The 20,923-nt window shown below is 27.2% G+C and overlaps 2 protein-coding genes across 2 annotated transcripts; one reads left to right on the top strand and one right to left on the bottom strand.

The window, feature by feature from the left end:
- Positions 1-6,150: 6,150 nt before the first annotated feature.
- On the bottom strand, positions 6,151-11,090 carry LOC126905248 (zinc finger MYM-type protein 1-like). The gene is made up of 9 exons (XM_050684778.1): positions 10,995-11,090; positions 9,819-10,646; positions 8,457-8,649; positions 8,064-8,388; positions 7,745-7,997; positions 7,398-7,657; positions 7,063-7,319; positions 6,556-6,916; positions 6,151-6,476 (listed from the first exon to the last, which is right to left on the bottom strand). The coding sequence occupies exons 3-6, from the start codon at positions 8,471-8,473 to the stop codon at positions 7,575-7,577; spliced, it is 678 nt and encodes a 225-aa protein (XP_050540735.1). The 5' UTR covers positions 8,474-8,649; positions 9,819-10,646; positions 10,995-11,090; the 3' UTR covers positions 6,151-6,476; positions 6,556-6,916; positions 7,063-7,319; positions 7,398-7,574.
- A 7,072-nt stretch (positions 11,091-18,162) lies between these two features.
- On the top strand, positions 18,163-19,016 carry LOC126904909 (trimethylguanosine synthase-like). The gene is made up of 2 exons (XM_050684314.1): positions 18,163-18,768; positions 18,829-19,016. The coding sequence occupies exons 1-2, from the start codon at positions 18,270-18,272 to the stop codon at positions 19,014-19,016; spliced, it is 687 nt and encodes a 228-aa protein (XP_050540271.1). The 5' UTR covers positions 18,163-18,269.
- Positions 19,017-20,923: the final 1,907 nt, after the last annotated feature.

Below are 20,923 nucleotides of genomic sequence, written 5' to 3'. Positions count from 1 at the left end.
TAATTAACCATTGTTAATCATGGAAAACATCCTATATGAAATAAATAATAGTTATTAAAAAAATAAAAAAGAACAGTTTTTGATATTCGTATAGTAATTAAAACACATAATATTCTTTTTATTTTTCTTAAACTTTTTTTTAAAATTTAATACTCTATTTTTTGGCTCTATTTGAATGGAATAAAAAAGTAAATTTTGTGTAGTGAAAATGTTATCTTACAAACCACAATTTACCATAGTGTTTTAATTTTCAGCATAAAGTTTTAACATGTATTTTGCAACATAATTTATCGTAGCATATAAATTAATTAGTCTTTTAAATCCAGTTTTAATGTCTTCATCTATATCTAAAGCTATTACTTTTGGCAATGTTACTAAACATGTACATCTTCTATAACGCTACTGCAAATTGATACAACGTTCAATGAATCTTTGTTTATTGTTTTTTTGTTTTGGAGATTGATTATATTCATTAAATATTACAATAGTTTGATCAATTGGATCTCTACGTAAACGATAAATACTAAATTTTTTTAATAGAAGATTGCACATAGATGAAACTTTATTAAAATGATCACTAAGCGCTTCGTTTTCACTTGGTAAAGTCTGTAGCATCTTTTTTGTGGGAATATTATATGCCATCAGTATTATAATTCCAATACTTTCAATAACATTTCTAAGCCAAATTATGGCTTTTATTGGATCCTTACGTACAATTATAGCTTCATTCGTAATGTCAAGTAAAGTTCTATCAATAACCAGCGTATGGTAAGATAAACGAGGCATGGTACCTATATATAGTTTGTCCGTAGGTACAGGAGTATCAATATCGTCATTAAGGTAGTATTCTTCTAATTTATTGACTGACATATAAGGATCTGTATAAATAGTACCATCATTTATTTTATAAAATAACAAATCTTTGTGTTTATTTATATGTTCATATGCGTCATCACGTGTTATTTTTGTTAAATCAAATTTTTCGCACGTAGAAATTTTAATTAAAACAATTAACAACATTACATAACTAAAGGAAATCATATCNTCCGTTCTGGTGTTAGTACGAGATCTTCAAGTACTACTTCCAATGAAGATTTAATGCAAATTATTTTGTTCTTCAAAGCTAAAGTCTTCGCTTCCAATAAAGCACTTTCTGACTCTCAATCTTTGCAGTTCAATACACTTAAAGCAGAAATATTAAAAGTTTCTGAGCAAGTGAGTGAACTCAAAGCAGATAATATAATACTCAAAAGAGATATTGGTTCACTTAAGGCAAAAATTAGTAGTCTTGAAGAGAACAACTCGTTTGCTAACCCATCCACAATCACTAGCCAGGTTTTGTAAGAACTATTAGAACGAGATCGTTGTTCTTCCAATGTGATTGCTTATGGTGTATTAGAGTCTACTTCTTTAACTGGTTCTGAGAGAGTTCTNTGTCTACTTCTTTAACTGATTCTGAGAGAGTTCTACATGATGAATCCATGATTAAAAATATTTTGTGGCCGGTTAGAAATTACCTTCCAACAAATCGGATTGGGAAACCACGTCCAGGTGTTACCCGCCCACTTAAGCTAATATATACTAACAAAGAGGAAGCACAATTTTTGCTGTACCATACAACCAGGTAAAGCGGTCAGGTACTCAATTCAAAAATGGTTTTAATCTTGTCAAGGATAAAACCAAATTTGAACGACAACTATTACGTGCTTGTCACAATGATCTGTTGTCTCGTACAGCTCAAGGAGAAACAAATCTACGTATATATTATGAAAATGGTGTTCCATCTGTGGTCAAATCAATTCCAAAAAACCGGGTCCGTGAAAACATACCAATCGACAACCAGAGATTCAGCAAATTTCTCAACTTTCATAGTTCAGCCATGTACACTAGGTTTGCATGAGCATATATATTTTTATAATAAATGCCAAGTCCACTCTTAGTACTTTTATATTAGATTTCTACAATTATAAAATTAATAAGTCTTGTCCTCGTGATTTACTTACAATTAGCTATACTACACCGAATGATAATGTTCCGTTTGGTTTTTACCAAAACTGTCGTGGACTAAATTTTTTACTCTTAAGTGTAATCTTGCCAGCTTTAATTATGTATTTCTTGTTTTAACAGAAACCTGGCTTAATTCTGATATATTTGATTCTGAATTATGTTTGGATAATTATAATGTTTACCGATATGATAGAAGTATTTTAATGAGTAATTTTACTAGAGGTGGTGGTGTCCTTATTGCTGTGCATAAAGATTTTCATTCACAAATTGTTTCTATCTCTAATTTAAGTATTGAACAAATTTATGTTAGTTTTAGTTGTAATAATGACAATTTTATAGTTGGTGGTGTATATTTTCCTCCTAACTCTCCTAATCAATCCTATGATACTTATTCTAGCACAATTAAAAATCTAGTTTGTTGTTATAGCACCCATAGTTTTATTCTATATGGTGACTTTAACTTACCTAATATTAATTGGTCTAATGATAATTTAGGTATTTTCCATTCAATAGCTACCGACAACAGCCTATTTTGAGACTTTTGCTTTCTTAAACTTTTATCAAGTTAATAATGTTTTGAACGTTTACAATTCAATGTTAGATCTTATATTTACAAATAAGAATCTCTTTAAAGTTAATATGGTGCACGATCCAATTGTTCTTGAAGATCGATATTATCCTGCATTAGCTATTGATTACCCAAAAAATAAAAAAATCCATTCTTTCATGCCGTTGAATCATATTTTAATTTTACGAAAGCAGATTATACACGTATTTCAGATTTTTTCCTATCTTATAATTGGTTGAATACTTTTACTCAACTAGGCGTTAATTCAGCAACATCAACTTTGTATGATGCATTACACTTCTCTATTCTTCACTGGGTTCCACGTGTTAACTATAATAAATCTAATTTTCCTTGATGGTTTTCAAAGGATTTGATTGATACAGTGTTCCAAAAAAGAAAAGCCTACGCCATTTTTAAGGCAACACGTAATCCACTCGATTACAGAAAGTTTTCTCTACTACGTGCAAAATACAAATTTTTATCGAAAAATTGTTACAGAAAATTTATTGAACAGACTGAATCTAATTTTTGTATTAATCCAAAAAAGTTTTGGAACTTTGTAAAAAAGAGTAAATCACAACAGTCAATTCCTAAAACAATTAATTTGAATGGGTTTACTAGTACTAATAGTATAGAAGTTGCTAATCTATTTTTTAAACTAGATAATTTCATTATCTACCCATATAGTCAAACTTTTTGATTTATTAGTATAGCATTCTATTAAACCAGCTATTAATTCGGTTTTAATTGATGAGTAACATGGATTTCGTCTTGGTCGCTCAACGACTACAAACAGTTTAGTTTTTACTAATTACATATTTGAGGCTTTTATGATTCGCTCACAAGTAGATGTAATTTACACAGACTTTACCAAGGCTTTTGATCGTGTTGATCATAAGTTATTAATGAGAGTGCTGATAGATTCAGGTTTTGGTGAACCATTATTGTTGTGGTTTGAATCTTATCTACGAGATCGTAAGCAATTTGTTAAGGTACATGGTATAAAATCAGATATTATTGATGTACATTCTGGTGTTCCACAAAGTGGACATCTTTCTCCCTTGTTATTCACATTATTTATCAATGATATTAAAAGTTCACTTGTTAACTGCCATTTCCTTCTCTTTGCTGATGACCTCGAACTATTTTTAAAAATTAATTCATTTAGGTACTTCTTATTATTACAGGACGATCTTAATTCTCTGGTAAATTGAGCTAAAAATAGTGGGTTGGAGCTGAATATTTCAAAATGTCATTCAATGTCGTTTTATAGAACTCGTGATCATATTAATTACTTGTATAGGGTTAATGATAATATATTGTTATCTTCGTGCAATATGATAACTGATTTGGGTATTGTTTTCGATCGGGAATTAAATTTTCATGCTCACCTAGACAAAATGTGTTGCAATCATTTACAACATTAGGTTTTATTAGGCGAATTTGTAATGATTTTAAATTAGTATCTTCTTTAAAAACTTTGTGTGATGTTTTATGTTGGTAACTACTAATTTAATGATACGTTGTAAACTTGTAATTGTTGATAAGAAAAAGTATTGTATGTTCGGTAATGATTAACGTGTGTAACATGCCTTAATGATTAAATTAAATATTGTGTTAATTTGTATTTATTAATTATAAATAATAAAATAATAAAGAACACAAAACTTTGTATTGTTCTTTTGTGAGGTCAATTTTAGAATATGGTTTGATTGTTTGGGATCCAGTTACTGGATGTGATATGATGCAAGTTAAACGAGTGCAACGTAAATTTTTAAACTTTGCGGCATATAAATTAAAAATTGATCATCCACCACATGACTATACACCAAAAATGCAACTATTCGGTTTGTTTACGTTAAATGACAGGAGACTTGAAGCTAATCTAACTTTCCTCAGGCGTCTTATTGATGGTCATATAGACTCTCCTGAACTATTAGAGCTCATCAAATTTAAAGTTCTATCTTTTCACGCACGTCATTTAATTCTTTTTTCTGTACCTAAATGTAATACCAACTACCTAAAAAACCAGCCATTTTATAGAATGATGAGTATTGCTAATAAGGACCCATCAGCTTTATTATATTATTAATTGTTGTATTTTTGTATTTTATATTATTATTGTACATATAAGTTAAGTTTATTATACTGAAATTTGGTCATGTGCCGTATTGAGAATATAAATAAATATTTGAAATTACAAAGACGTGGGACTTGGGGGTGCTTCAGCACCCCCGTAGTTGCGCCACTGGTCATCACGTGTTATTTTTGTTAAATCAAATTTTTCGCACGTAGAAATTTTAATTAAAACAATTAACAACATCACATAACTAAAGGAAATCATATTGAAGAAAATTGCGAAAATTCTATGAATGAAAATCTAACTTCGATGTTTTGAATAAAATAGTTTATTAGAATCATACTTTTTAATGTACGTGGCTTTTTTATATTATGAAAAAAACTATAAAATAATTGAAGTAATAATAACTTTTAACATATTTATTAAATCAAATAAATTGTTATTACATTTTTCGGCGACTAAAAATACTAAAAATAAATTGTTCACCATTTAAAGGTAACAAGTATTAGTTTACTTGCGAGTTTAAAGATGAACATTTTATATGGAATTATTTTAAACATTATAATAAATAAATTTATGAACTAAAAAAAAAAATAATAACAAATAGGATAATGAATTTAACTTACTATTAAGATTATTGTATATGTCTTGTAGGCCCAGTGTAACTTTCCTAAATACCCTATAAATAATTTAAATTAAAAGATATTTAAAAAATGAAATGGTAGCACAGTGGGTTGGGGTTGCGGCACATAGTGGAAGTGGCACAGGTGGGTCAAGTATAGACGATATCTGACAATGGTTAAAATCACTATCCTAAGAAATGATTCGATGCAAATCTGTGGATAGTGTTGTTTCATTTAGAGAAATTGGTGGATTATTCCAAAAGCAACATCAACTCTTATTTCTTTGATTAATTGAAGATAGTATATCTTCTGTAAAAAAATCATTTAAAAAAAGTTTTTATGCTTACAATAAAAAAATACCTTAAAATTAAAATTTGTTTATTTAATTAGAGCGTATTTTAGTTAACAAACAAGGCGACGTAAATGTTACCCAGTGAAATACAGTTTCTGAATAAAAAATATATTTGAATTGAAGATTTCTTTTGTTTTTTATTTTTAAGGTATTGACTGACAAATTTTGAAATGTTATGGAAAAAGAATGTCGACCAATTAAATTTTTTTAATATTTATGTATTTTCTAATATCATTACATTGAAGAATAATTGCAGCAGTGTATGTTACCGTCGTTTTATGTAGAATCTAAATAAAAACCAAATTCCATGTGGAATATTTTGAGAATAATTATTTACTTTGATGATTTGAACTTATTAAATTACATAGCTTATCATAAGACATTATTTTTTTATTTTAATAGAATAACAGATAGGAACCAAAGAAGTCCTATTTTAGATACAACTTACATTCATAACGAAATAATTACTTACAATTAAATGATTCCTTTGATGAAATTATAATAATATTAAATTATTATTATACATAATAATAATGTTATTTTACTTCAATTTTATGTAAGAGTCACTGTTATTACTTTATACCGTCCATAAGCGGATATCCATTGAAAACGTCGGGGGGGCTTACATTTTTTTGTAAATTTAAGAAGCGGGGTTTACCCCTCCACCATTTCATTTTTCATTTTTCATTTACAACGTAAGTAATAATACTGTCCATATTTAATATTTTACATTTTTAATAATCTGTTACTCACAATATTTAGTTGTTTAATACAATTTTATCAATAACATTTTTTTTTTTATGATCCAACTGATGGCTCTTTGTGCAGAAAAGAACTGACATGTATCTATAATACAAATACATAAACATAGTACATAAGAAAAATAAAAATATAAATTAGTGGGTAATAACAGCTATACATATACTTTATTTTAAAACCAGTATTCTGGAGGATTCTGCAAATTTATTTTAAATCGTTTCACTTTCAATACTTTTAGTAAGGTCTTTTATTATGTGAAGAATTGATAAATTAGAGAAGCGATCTTGAAGCATGGAAGTTCTCACCCAAGTTTTTATTCTTCGCATAGCTGAAAAACTGCGCTCACAAGTTGCAAAGCAAACTGGTAAAGTTAGTGCTACTTGTAGCATTTTATATATATTTGGAAATATTTCATTTATAATAGCAGTTTTTAAATCTGCAATACTCAAATCACTGTCTTTATTGAAGCAATTTATCGCAACAATCATTTCTGCTTTTAGGTTTTGTTTATTGATATCCAATGAGTCCTAAAATATATAATTAAAAATTATTTTTGATATTGTGTTACTCTATACAGTCTATTTCAAAAAATATATATTTTTACATTATACAATAAAAAACAAATATCAATATACGTTGTATAAATAAGTATTAAATGTATTATAAATATTACCTTATAATGATCAATAAATATTAAACTTCTTTCATATTGAAGTTGCATGAATTTGTCTACAGAAACAATCAAATTTTCTGGAGAAAATCTTTTTTTTTAATTTATTGTAATGGAGTCAAATATCTTATAATAAATATTATTTCTATAATAGTCATGAACAGATAAAGTTGACTCAACTGGTTCAGATGTTGCACTTTTTGAGGTAGTTAACATGTAATCATTAAGACGAGTCAGCTCTTTTCTCTTTCTCTTAGAATCTAAATGATTATTTTTACAAAAACATTAAAAATTATACAACATAAATACTTAATTAAAATACAAAATAGATTACAAACCTCGTGCTTGATATGGAATTTCAATTGTAATATTATTATCAACTGCAAATGTTTGTATAGACTGCCAAATCTCACTAAAAGATTCTGGAATACGCGAACTTTCGTAACTTTTTTATAGTACTATTAATTATTGTTACTGCTTTACTAATGTGATATTTTTGTCTTGCATCATGTTGCTCATGATATAATGATACTGAGTACTTGGCGTATGACAAACAAATTAACAATAAAAGAGGCTTTTTGTAAATTAGTAAGTATTCCTGTTGAAATAAAAGATGTATGGAACAATTTTTAAATACATTAAAAATTATTAAAAAATGAGTATTACAACAATTAATACATATTACCTAAAGCTGAATTTACATCTTTGTCATTGTCATCATCATTTTCTTCTTGTAAGTCATGAATAATTGCTTGGTTACAGTCTAAGACTGCATCACAATTATTATATCTACAATTCCACCTTGTATCAATTATTCTTCCAATTGTTTTAAATTTCAGTCCTAATTTTTTTTGCATAACAATCAGTTGTTGATTTTTTGTAGGGTACGAAAAATTATTATAAATACTTTCTAACGTATTAAAGATACATCTAGTTTCCTTAAATAAAATAAATTAAATATGAATTAAAATTTAAACATTGGTGCATAATTTTTTTAAACTTACTTTCACAAATTTACACATGTCAACAACAACGAGATTAATACGGTGTGCCATACAATGAGTATAAACTGCATATGGATATTTGTTTTGAATTTTTGCTTGAACACCATTAAATTTCCCAGCCATAAAACTTGCTCCATCATATGATTGACCAATAATTTGTGCTTTGTTACTTAAATTACAAGCTTTGAAATAATCAAAAATATGTTGACTCAAAGCTTCGGCATCTTGCTTAACTGACCAATCTACAAATCCTAAAAATCCCTCATGAACATTTAAATCTTTGGTGTATCTAACACATAAAGCCATTTGTTCTTCCTTGTAACAACTGAAAATATTATTTATCAATATCATAATTTTAAGTTTTTAATTAATAATAGGTTTATAGGTACTAACCGTGCTTCATCACACATTATGCCAAACACACCATCTCCTATTTCATGTATAATTGTGTCTCTAATACTATTAGCACAAAGACTAATAAACTGCTCTTGTATTGAATGGCTAGTATAATTAATAGTTTTTTGAAAGTTTTCTGCAAATTCAGGTACATGTTTGAAAAACAAAATACAAGTTTCTATAAAATTCCCTAAAACAAACATTGTTGCACATAAATTTTATTCAGGAATAAATCATTTTGTACAGACTTATAATATTATATGTAAGCAATTTAAACTTATACCTAGCTAAATGGTTTTTAAGACATCGCTGTCACAGTCACGGATTGTTTATTATCAATTATGTCTATCAATAGATATACTTTTTATATAGTCAGTTAGTAAATTTATGAACTCAAAACAATGTGCCTTACTACCATTGATAATAGCAATGCTGTGTACCTGCGAATATTGATGTCATAAAAAAACAATTAGCTACCTGTATTTGTAATACCTTGTGTATTATACTTATATATTAACTCAAAAATTTGAAACTTTAAATGTTTATATCTAATAAAAAAATTAAGTTATATTAAAAATTCAAATGCCATTTACTATTAAATTAAAAACTCAAACATTTTATTAAATTAAAAATATGTGTTTCCATTTAAAAAAACAAAGTTGACCCCCTTCCAAGGCATAAGGGATGAACTTAAAAAGTATTACATAGTTAAAAATTCAAGNCGATGAGCTTAAAAAGTATTACATAGTTAATAATTTAAGAATAATGTGTAACTAAAGATAACCAAAAAAAAAAAATAAATATTTAAGTATATTTATTCTGTAAGTAATTGAGTGGGTTATGATAAAAAAATCACTCTATATATATATGTATGTAGTACTGGTTGCTATATTTTAGTATTTTATTGTATTTAATAAGTTAATCATATACACAATAATTATACTACAATTATAATTATATTGTCATAAATATATAATTACATTTTAAATGTTGATTAACAAATTAAACGTTTTGTGCAAAAAATGGGTGATGGACGAACGAAATTTTGATTAAATTTGTAGAGTTATACCAATCAGAAGATATTTTATGAAATGCAATGCATCGTAATCACAAAGATAAAGCAAAAATGAATGACGCATGGTGCAGAATTAGCAAGGTTTTGAATGAATCCATAGAAGATTTGAAAAATAAAAAAAATTCAATTATGGCTACATTTCGGATACATTAAATCAGGAGCCGGCCAGAATGATATTTATCGACTAATATGGTTTTTATATGATCAAATGGAAAGTTTTCTTGGAAAACTAAACCATTGCAACGTGACATTAAATACTGAAGAGGTAAATATAATATAATTACTTCATAATTACTAGTTTATGTTTATTTATTGAAAGGTATTAATTATTATTATAAAACTATGACGTTATTGTTCTCTTATTCTTATTGAATTTTCTAGTGATCTACGTGGTAGTTGATCGATAGGTTTAATAGCACAATTTTCGCCGATTTCTCTTCTCCATGAACCCGGTTGAATTATCATTCCAGTATTATCACAAATGTCTATTGCACCGGGAGGGGTATAAATTGATACAGACGTTTCATTTCTCATTAAAAAATTATGCAATAGCACACATGTCATTGTTATGATGGAAACTTTTTCTAATTCTATTGAAATTTGTTTTTTGAAAATTCGGAATTTAGCAGCCATTATTCCAAATACATTTTCAATCACAACACGGGAGCTTGATAATTTTTGATTAAAAATGCGTTTTGGAGAGCCAATCTCATGGTTTCCAGTAAATTGTTTCATCAAGTTGGTATGGAGAACAAATACACCATCTCCTAGGAAAACATATGGTAAATCAACATTTGAGCCATGAAGGGAAGAAGGAGCAGGAATGTTAAGGCTGTTTAAGCAAATTATTTTCCACAGCAAAGAATTTTTAAACACGCCACCGTTGCTATTTCTACCTTGGCTCCCTTATCAGCAAATATAAAACGATAGTCACTACTAACTAATCCCATTAAAACAACACTAAAAGAGTTTTTATAATTGTAGTATTCTGAACCAGTATTAACTGGGCATTGCAAAACTATGTGTTTTCCGTCAATTGATCCGATACAATGTGGAAACTTTTCTCCAACCCCTTTTTCTATTTCTAACCAAACACTTAAAGTTGATGGTAGCTGAAATATAAATGAAAATAAATAATTAATATTTGTGGGTATTGTATTGTATAATGTAATTACTAGGGAAAGGATTTAAATGCTCTAAAAATAAGAAAAATACGATTTAAAGCACTCATAACAGATTTTTTTTAAATGCGATTAAAATTATTTTTAATATTGGAAATTTGTTTTGTTATTTATTAATTATTGTTTAAATTCTTATTCTTATTATTCGTTTTCTCCTATCTTCTTTTTACCCTTTATATAATCTTGTTATTATTATAATTATTTTATCACATTAATTTTTTCAATATTCTAGGGAAACATTAGAAAATGATAATGACAACGGCAATGAATTTAATTCACCTGACAATTTAACTAGTCAACCAACACAAGAAAATATCCTGATACAACGACAAACATCTCGCCAGCGAGGAAATCCTGAAGTTGAAGAGGCTGGAAGACAAATGAAGAGGGCGTTTAATACTTTAGAAAGTGTTTTAAATAAAAAACACGAAAATGATGAGTATGATTTATATGGAATGATACTAGCAAACAAATTACATAAGTTACCGGAAAACGAACGAGAACTTTTTATGTACGATATTAATGGAATATTTATTCAACGCTATCATCGGCTTAATAATCCCTTGTTATCTTCACGACAGCCTACATTTTCTGGAGAATTCTATACAAGAATGAATACTGCAAATTATTCATCATCTACTGTAACTTCTTATTCTGATTCGTCGTGTCTATCACTTTCAATACTTATTCCGGAACAACCTTTAACACCATATTCTACTTCTTCAAATTCAAATACACAAAGTAATACTTCAAACCAATCGACAGTTTCTAACTCCTATATTCAAAATATAGAGGATACAGTTTATTACACTGCTGTTGGTAATTATGAAGAAAGTAATAACCAGTGATGATAGTGTAGTATTCAACACGTAGTTTATATAATTATGTTCCTAGTTATTCTAGTAAAAGTAACTAATTTATTTTAATTTCTAATATTTGTTAAAAATGTTTTCATATAAATATTTAAAAAGTTAATATTTATGTTTTTATTGTTAAATTTTTATTTTATTTTACGAACAGGTTGTTCAAATAAAACAAATGTCATTTTCTTTTGCACAATTTAAAATATAATTTTATTATGAAAAGTGTTATTTATTAAGTAAATAATTATAAAATTTTTACCTTCACTTCATTTTTAAGAACTTGATTGCTACACATACTTCTGGTACAATCTTTGATATTAATTGGCTAGATACTTTAAACAAAAAGTGAAGGCTTTTATAACTATCACCTGTAGCTAAAAATCGTAGCGTAATTGCTAGTCTTATCTTAGCTGGGATTGAATCTCTCAGTTGAGTATCTTGTTTTGAAATAATAGGTGAAATTAAAGTGAGTAAATATTCAAAATCTGATAATGACACTCGAGTAAAATTTTCAAACTCGCCTGAAGGTTCATATAACAATTCACCAATACATTTTCCATGCTTTGCCTGAAAGAAAAATTAGTAAAGAGTAGTACAAATTAAAATTATTCTCTCCATCATTTTTCTTATTACGCCATTAAGGTCAATACTTAATATCAAACTAACTTACTTTGTTCTGTTTCTGTGTATGGTTGCTGTCCACCATCTCCTCTTATTGGATTGTTTAATTTTTTTTGAATGGCTTAAATTTAGAAAATTATAATAGCTATATGCACACAATGCAGCCGCAGCTGTTATTTCAACCACATCCATTTTGTACAACCGCTAAAAACAACTGAGTGAGTCACAAAACTACACGAGAGTACACTCTCGGTAGACTATGCATTCGTGCGCTACCTCGCCTCGCGTTAACTGGACAAGACTCTCAACGAGGCGACCTCGCGAAAGTATGGAACTAGCATTTAAATTAATGACGTACCCGTATCATCAAAGCACTAGCGATAAATAATAAATCAACGGCCATGACAACCCAGACAGTAGTAGATAAAGGTAACACCATATTACTTTCCACAGCTGTTGTATTAATATGCGGTGACCGATTATGCGTAGAATATTGTTAGACTTGGGACCAGAGTGTAACATGATAACTTTAAAAATGGTACAGCTATTGAAATTAAAACGGTGCAATGTAAATCATAAGATAAATGGAATTGGAGGCACTGAATAGCACAGAATGCATAACACTACGGCTACGGTCAGTTCAAAGGGTTGAAAATGTTGTAATAAGCCCTCTACACAAAAACACTATGTTATTCTGTTCTGATATATTTTATGATTCTAATTATCAAATTATTAATCATAAGTGGCGAGTGGCAACACTGTTATTTCTGTTTAAATGATTATTTTATTTACTAACAATTTTTACCGTTATGAATTATTATTGTACATAAATGTACTATTGAGTTATACTTTCGGTCATTTTGTTATGTTTATGATTTAATCTTTATATTAGTTGTTATTAAACTTTTTATATAACTTTTTTAATCGCAAAAAAAAATTATAAAAAGCTTATTAAATCAACATACATGTATGTCAAATAAAGTGAAAATGTTAAATTTTTAAAATTAAAGTTACGACTGAGAATTATTTACAACATTTACTTCTGTCAATGATTAATAATCAACAAGAATTTAAAGTCGTGCTGAGCAATTTATTTTTTTAATTTTAATATATGTTCAAAAACTTGACCACCAGTATCTAAACAATGTGTTAGGCGTTTTTCTACTCTAAGTAATGTAACATTTTTTAATGTATATGGTATTAACTAGAACATACTAATTTTATTTTATTATTTAAATATTTATATCTTATTATATAATAGAACAAGGAAAAAAACGCTTTTCTGGGAAAATTAATTAGCGTGCTCGGATTTTCAAAATTATTTTTTTCAACGAAAGTACTCGGTCACCAGACTCCAGGAAAATTATTGGCGAAGGTCGGAAAATTTTTGCCGCTCACCCGCGAGCATTTTAAAATTTTGTCCGTTTTTGAGAAAAACGCTCGCTGAAACCAGCGTTTTAAGACTTAAGGTTTGAAATTTTCATCAGACTCGCCCAATGACATTCCTGAGATATGATAAAAAAATCAATTCAATCCGTTCATTTTTTACAGTTTTACGAGCTTTTTTTTTTTTTTTTAATCCACGCGCATGGTTTTTATATGCGCAGTTTATAGTTCATTTCTGCTCATACGTTTATTATGAACCTTAATTATATGGTGTCATATGTATTTTTATTAGAACACTATTTTGCATTTGCACATAGCACTATATTTTATCAAGAAATATTATATGTTATATATAAATTTCAAGACGATTATAATTATATAAGTTTGTACTTTCATTTTCAAAACAGTACATTTTTAATAATCATTTTTTTTCTCATCTATGATGTATGAGTCTATGAGTTTATCGTTTAAATTGGGATTAATCTATGACAACTACACCCAGAGAAAAACCTCGATCTATATAATAAATTCATTGTTCAATTTGATAAATATATCATTACTATTGAATCAATGATATATTTATCAATATGATATTTTTTTTTCTTGTCTTGAACAATAATTATTTATAAGAATAGTTATTTTGTTCGTATTAATAAAACATTATCATAAACCCTTGATAAAATTTCTCTTTCAATTTTGATTGAGGTTTTTCTTTGGGTGTATGCTGTCAAACGTTAAATCGCAATTATCAATATTTTTATCAAAATTAAATTTTTTACATAGTCCCGCGTAAAATACCTGCTGAATTTTTTTAAAATTATTCTACAATATAAACACAATTAGTATAATTAGAATATTAATAATTTTTGTGTATACCAGGTGTGTATTTAAAAATATAGTTTAAAAAAACTAAAAAACACGCTTTTAAAGCNTATGGACCCCCCTTGAACCAGCGCTATCAATATTTTTTTAGGCAACTTCTAATAAATAAGGACCTAATGTCCTTTTTTTTCATCATTACTTTAATTTTTAAGACTACACTTTGACGTTATAATAGATAAAATCTATTCAGCTCAAGAAAAAATGATACTTTAACACAAGTTTTCCATGCAATATTTTTCTCTTCCATTTAATGATACTTTTATAACCTTTTATTTATATTGTAAAAATCAACACATGAAAAAAGCTGATTTTATTATCCATTAGTAATCTTGTAATATACAAACATTTGTAAGTACTTAATAGATATTTCTCAGATTAGTATTAAATGTAAACTAATATTTAAGAATATCAGACATTTCTAATTTCATTTCCCGAAAAAATATGTATACCACATAATAATTTTAGAGAAATTGAAATTTATACTTTATACTTATATCATACTTAAAGATTATCTGTTGACAAAATCGTAATTGATAATTTTTTCTAACTATACTTATGATCGATACTAATTAAAAGTCTTAATTCGTCCTAAAACTAGGTTCAACATGAATACAGAACTGCCTAAGCACATTCATATTGAAACGTCTTACAATAGTGATTTTAATCGCTGTTAAATATAAATTTAAACAGGTTTCCCATTTTTCTGGCATCTTTCCATAGTCGCAACTAGAATAAAACCTTAGGGGCTGTTTTTTTTCACACTAAAAAATATTTGTATAAAAGGACACATTTATATCTTAAATTTTTTATAAAGTCAAAGTAACTTAGCCTCTAGTTCAATACAACTAAATGTACTAGTTTTTTGGAATATACAGCACTTTAGATTAATCATAATTCAATTGCGTTTTTACCCAAAAAAAAAAAATATTGAATATATAAATTATAATGTATGATAAAATTAGCATTTAGATTAATAAAAAAAAAGTGCTGTAATTGATATAAAAATTATTTGACTATGAAAAATTAAAAATTTTGTTCTTAGATTAAAAATGCCTTATAATATATAATAATTATATATAAATATAAATAATTGTGAATGAATCAATTTATTTAAGATATATTGAACAAATGACTTTTTCATAACAAATGTTAAAACTCGTACATGCGACATATCTTTCAGAAAATGTTAGCATAGTACAGCCAGTTTTTTTTTTACATTTGCAAATTTATAGCGCATTCTAGTGACATAACTGTCTCGATATATCAAACTATGTACAGCCCACTATTAAAACTATGTTAAAAAACTGTCAATTTTATAATGGAAAAAGTAATTACACTATTTTTAATGTAATTGATACTAACAATTTTTATTATTTTTAATCATTATTATTAGTGTTTTACATTTTCTCTTTAAAGTTATGGTTGTATTAGAGAGCACAAGGAAACCTACATAGCCCAGCCACAACAGAATTACACCTTGGTACTTATACACACAGACGCAATTTGATACTGACAGGATTAAGTAATCCACCATACATTATTATTATCATTAATTATTAAGATAGTAATATGCCAACAAGATTGACATAACATTTCTACTACAATGTAATATAATAATTAAGTATTAATGTATTATAACAAACTTGATACACGGTTATTACACGGAAAGGTTTTACACTAAAAGTATACATGATTTCTATAAACTAACAAAAAATATTTCTAAGTTATTTTACATTAATATTCGAAAATCGCTGTATGGGTATACTTCTAAATATGTTTTAATGCAAATAATTTTCTATTCATTTACCCAGTCCATAAATAACATAGTGTACAATAAAAAATTGACATGTATGTTTAATTTTAATTTTAGTTCTGGCGTTCGAAAAAGTTAACAAATGCAACGCAATAATATATAGAGTTGAAAATATGTTGAGTTTATAGTGGGCGATTTCATTGAATTGGTTGATCAAATTAAAGCAGACGTTGTTGTCGTGTCATTCATTTGAGGCGGCCCTAGTTATTCAAAAAAGAAGCAATATACTTTAAAATACATGTGCAAGAACAGGGAAATCACAGATATAAAATTTTTATACTAATACTCGTCTTGCTACAATACAATATATAAAAATTAATTATTTTATAAATGTTAAATTGTTACGGTTGACAATAAAAAATAAATTCTGTATTCTCACATTTACTTAGCCAATATATTGTAAAACAAATTATAAATCTTATTTAATGTTTTAACAATTTCATAAAAACAAATATATATTATTACTATTAAATAATTATTTTATATATTATTTCAAAATAAAGGACCCCCTTAACATTTTAATAGATTAATGTGAGCAAACCTATAAATTAATAATATTTCGATTTAAAATTTTTTTCTCATAATGCTGTTCATTTTTATTTTTTAATGAAATAAATAAAAATTTATAAAATGTGATTATTTTGTTTATTTTTGTTCATTATAAATGGTATAAAATATAAATTCTGTACATTAATATTTAATAAGCTTATTATATATTGTAAAATAAAATACATATTATATATAAAGTGCTAATTAAATCATAATACCAAATATTTTTTATTATTATTAAATGTAATTACACTTAATGTATTAAATGATCATTTTGTATAATATTATAAAATGAAGGACATTTATATGGACAATTATTAATTAAGGACAATTATTTGTCAAAATAGTTATCTCCAATTTAATAGAATGTGTTATTTTGAATATAAAATATAATTAATATAAAATTACAAACCGTACCAATTGGCCAGCAATTATTAAATTTATACAGACGTATACATGTATAATTCGAAAAAATATAATTATAATATTGGCTAAAAACAATTAATGGCGATTGTGAAATAACATATTTATTTTTCAATTAATGAAAAAATTTGTTTTAGCAACGTTATTTGTCGTTGATCAATAAATTCATGTTTACTATTTATTTAAGCCAATAATAATCACAAAATATTTTTGACAATTATTAAATTTTTGTAATAAAATATGATAAATATAAAGTTACAAACCATACCAGTATGTCCATTAAATAAAGCTACTGTCAACTTCTTAAAAATAAATTATATCTTTAAAACTNCTACTGTCAACTTCTTAAAAAATAATTATATCTTTAAAACTATTTCTATAAATCAAAGAGTAGATATTTTTTTATAATATTCATTCGATAATAACTCATTTCGGTCACTAAAGAACAATTGATTTTTATTCTGACGTATATATATATATAATTCGAAAAAATATAATTTAAATATTGGCTACAAAACAACTTATGACGATCGTGAATAACATTTATTTTTGAAATAATGAAAAAATTTGTTATAGCAACGTTATTTGCCGTTGGCCAGAAAATCGGAAAAAAAATTAGTATAAAAAATCTACTAATCTAAAAATTCATTGGGACTTTTAGTATAAACAGCGAACAAAGAACATATAAACTCTTGTAGAAGCCAACTAGTCTAGAAGTCTCAGTCGCAACGAAATCAAATTTCAAAAATCTTGAAATCAACGCGACATTCGCAAGTTGACCAGTCTAGAAGTCTCTGTTATATTATTCATATTGTTTAAATTTATATTTTTTTACTTTCATTTTCTTTATCGAGTGAATTTCATTGATACAATGGACACTTTTCTTATTTTTCGTATTTGGTGCTTCTTTATTTTTTTATTCCTATTTCAATTATTCAAGATCTCGCTTTTAGTGTTATTTTAGTTTTAATATTTCTTATATATTTGGACGATGAACTTTCTAAAAAGAACAAAACTATGAAATCGAAAACTAAACCAATTAGTACATCAATTTCGACAACAGACATCAATACTAAACCTATTTTGACAAATATTTTATCAGATCATAAATCTACAGAGACATCCACACTAATTACGACTGTTGGAAACGAAGAAAACATTTTTGAAAATAATACACCCGACAATTCCATTGAAACTAACCTGAGGAGTGCTTTTTTGAATATATCACACCCCTACCTACCGAATAATGACTTGACCGATAATGTCACTATCTGTCAGCTCCAAAACGCTACAGAAGTGTGCAAGAACAACATTTCGACTCAAATTAATCACTCGACTGAATCAATTCAATCACATACTCTAGATTCGTCATTTACCAGTAACACTTCACAAATTAAACATAACTTGGACAGTAATAGCACCAATAAGACTTGCTCTCATGATATACCAAAGTACTTATGGAATAAAAGACACTTCCTGTTTGAAAAATTTGATGACGGAATTCTCTTGGACTATGGTAATTTAATTAATACTCTTTATTAATATTTTATTTTTTTAATGTTAACTATTATTTTAGAATCATTTTATTCCGTGTGCCCTGAAATTTTGAGCAAGCATATTGCCAAGAGGTATGAGGGTTACAATGTAGCGATGGACCCGTTTTGTGGCGCCGGAGATAATGTAATTCAGTTAGCAATGAAGTATAAAAAAGTGATCGCGATCTCTATCAATGTCTATTCACCCGAAGAAATTGGAATTTGCTAAGAAGAATACGGAAATTTATGGTGTGAGGGATAAGATCGAATTCATCGAGGGTAATTTTTTCATTTTAGCTAAAGACCTGAAGAAATACAAAGCTGAAGTCATTGTAACTTCGCCTCCATGGGGAGGACTGTCGTACAAAAACTATAAAACATACAGTTTGGAGAAAAATATGTGTAGTGAATACGGAGGTGGCGGTCGAACGATCTTCGAATTGGGCCGAAGTATTGCTCCAAACGTAGCACATACCTAAAAGTACTGACCGAAATGAAGTAAGTTTCTATTTCTTACGCAATACATATAACATCAGTTAATACTTTTCAATTAATTTTTTAGTTGTTCAAGTTAGGAAAATACTTTAATAACAACATAGAAAGACAGAATAACTTCATCAATGGAAAACTGGATTCCATCACCACATTTTTTGGTAGATTTAAGAACATGAATTCAAAACGCAAACAAACTAGTATAAAACTCTTCAGTCAAAAAAGAAAACAATATTAATATTAATATTAATACGATCAAATTTTGCGATTGAACTGATATAGACTATTACTAATCCCGACATAAATATAGAATGTTACAAATTTTAACTTCCAATAATTAATGATTATAAACTATGACAAATTTACCGATTTCAACAATCATATTTTCCTTACAACTCTCATATTTTGCTTTAGCTATAACTGCAGGATGATCCTTTTATCTTTAATGATAAATTAAGACAAGTATACACTCGTTATTTACAATTTTGGTACTCACCAGTTATTTTTTTTGATTNTACTTGTTATTTACAATTTTGGTACTCACCAATTATTTTTTTTGATTTATTTTTTATTATTCATTAATTTTTTTAAAATACTTTTCATAATAAAAACATGATATTTTAATATTATATGCGCCTTTGAATTTGTTTTTTTTATATTATGATTCATATTTATTTCTAATTTTTCAACTTGTTTTCTCACAATCGTATAAATCATTGTTAACGTGTCTTAATGAATTATTTATTAATAATTTTAAATGCTAAAATATAAACAATTAAAAATTCCTCATTTTCAAATAAAAGTCTACAAAATTTCCTTGTTTTTAGTTAGCGACGTATATGAAATCGCGATTATTATTTTAAAAATATTAAAATGTTTGAACGCAGCGCCCGGTGGTATTCACGCGGGTTCGTTAACGTCCGTGGTTTTGTTTTGTCTTAAATTTTTAGCTATGTCGAGGATAAAGAATAAGGTGAGTAGACTGTATGTTTGAATGTAGAATAAATTTCACAAGATATAATTATAACAATTAAATGTATTATACAAGTAATATGAAATCTTATATACACCAATGTGGATAGGGGGACACTTAATACTAATGCCACTAAGGCGATGATATAAACAAATAATAAATTATACAAATGAGTCTTAGAAAAATAAATGAACAAGCATTATACTTATCTGCTAAATGAAACGGCTGATGATAATGTTGAATATTGAAAGGATCAATTGAAGTCGAATGCAAGNATGTTGAATATTGAAAGGATCAATTGAAGTCTAATGCCAATAGCTGACCAATGTGTTCAATATGCTGTCAACGATATTGTGATGTATCTCAGAAAAATATATAGACCCAACGGCGATAAACTGAGCGCACAGGCTACGACGATCGCAAAGGTGATATTTTCTTTTTACAGTAAAACGAATACAAAAAAACTGGCTCGCAAACGCCATAGAGCTTATAACAGAAGAAGCGTTAAGATGGCTGCGACAATGGTAACATAGAGAGAAAACCGACAACAACTCAATGTAACACAACGATAACATGAATAATCAAAAACATATTTTCTTGACACCATATTCGATCGATGTGTATCCAACATTTTTAGATATCAGATCATTTCCCCTTATACAGAAGGGTTC

This window comes from Daktulosphaira vitifoliae, unplaced genomic scaffold, assembly GCF_025091365.1.
Source record: "Daktulosphaira vitifoliae isolate Bord-2020 unplaced genomic scaffold, ASM2509136v1 Scaffold_4, whole genome shotgun sequence".
NCBI classification, from domain to species: Eukaryota; Metazoa; Arthropoda; class Insecta; order Hemiptera; family Phylloxeridae; genus Daktulosphaira; species Daktulosphaira vitifoliae.
This window is presented reverse-complemented; position numbering and strand designations above follow the sequence as displayed.

Excerpts from the sequence above, each read along its gene's own strand:
- LOC126905248 (XM_050684778.1), bottom strand. Across the intron at positions 7,998-8,063 it reads ACATGTGTAAATTTGTGAAA|GAAACTAGATGTATCTTTAA; the intron begins GTAAGTTTAAAA and ends ATTTTATTTAAG. Across the intron at positions 7,658-7,744 it reads AGATGTAAATTCAGCTTTAG|GAATACTTACTAATTTACAA; the intron begins GTAATATGTATT and ends TTATTTCAACAG.
- LOC126904909 (XM_050684314.1), top strand. The coding sequence starts at position 18,270 with ATGAAATCGAAAACTAAACCAATTAGTACATCAATTTCGACAACAGAC. Across the intron at positions 18,769-18,828 it reads CGGAATTCTCTTGGACTATG|AATCATTTTATTCCGTGTGC; the intron begins GTAATTTAATTA and ends CTATTATTTTAG.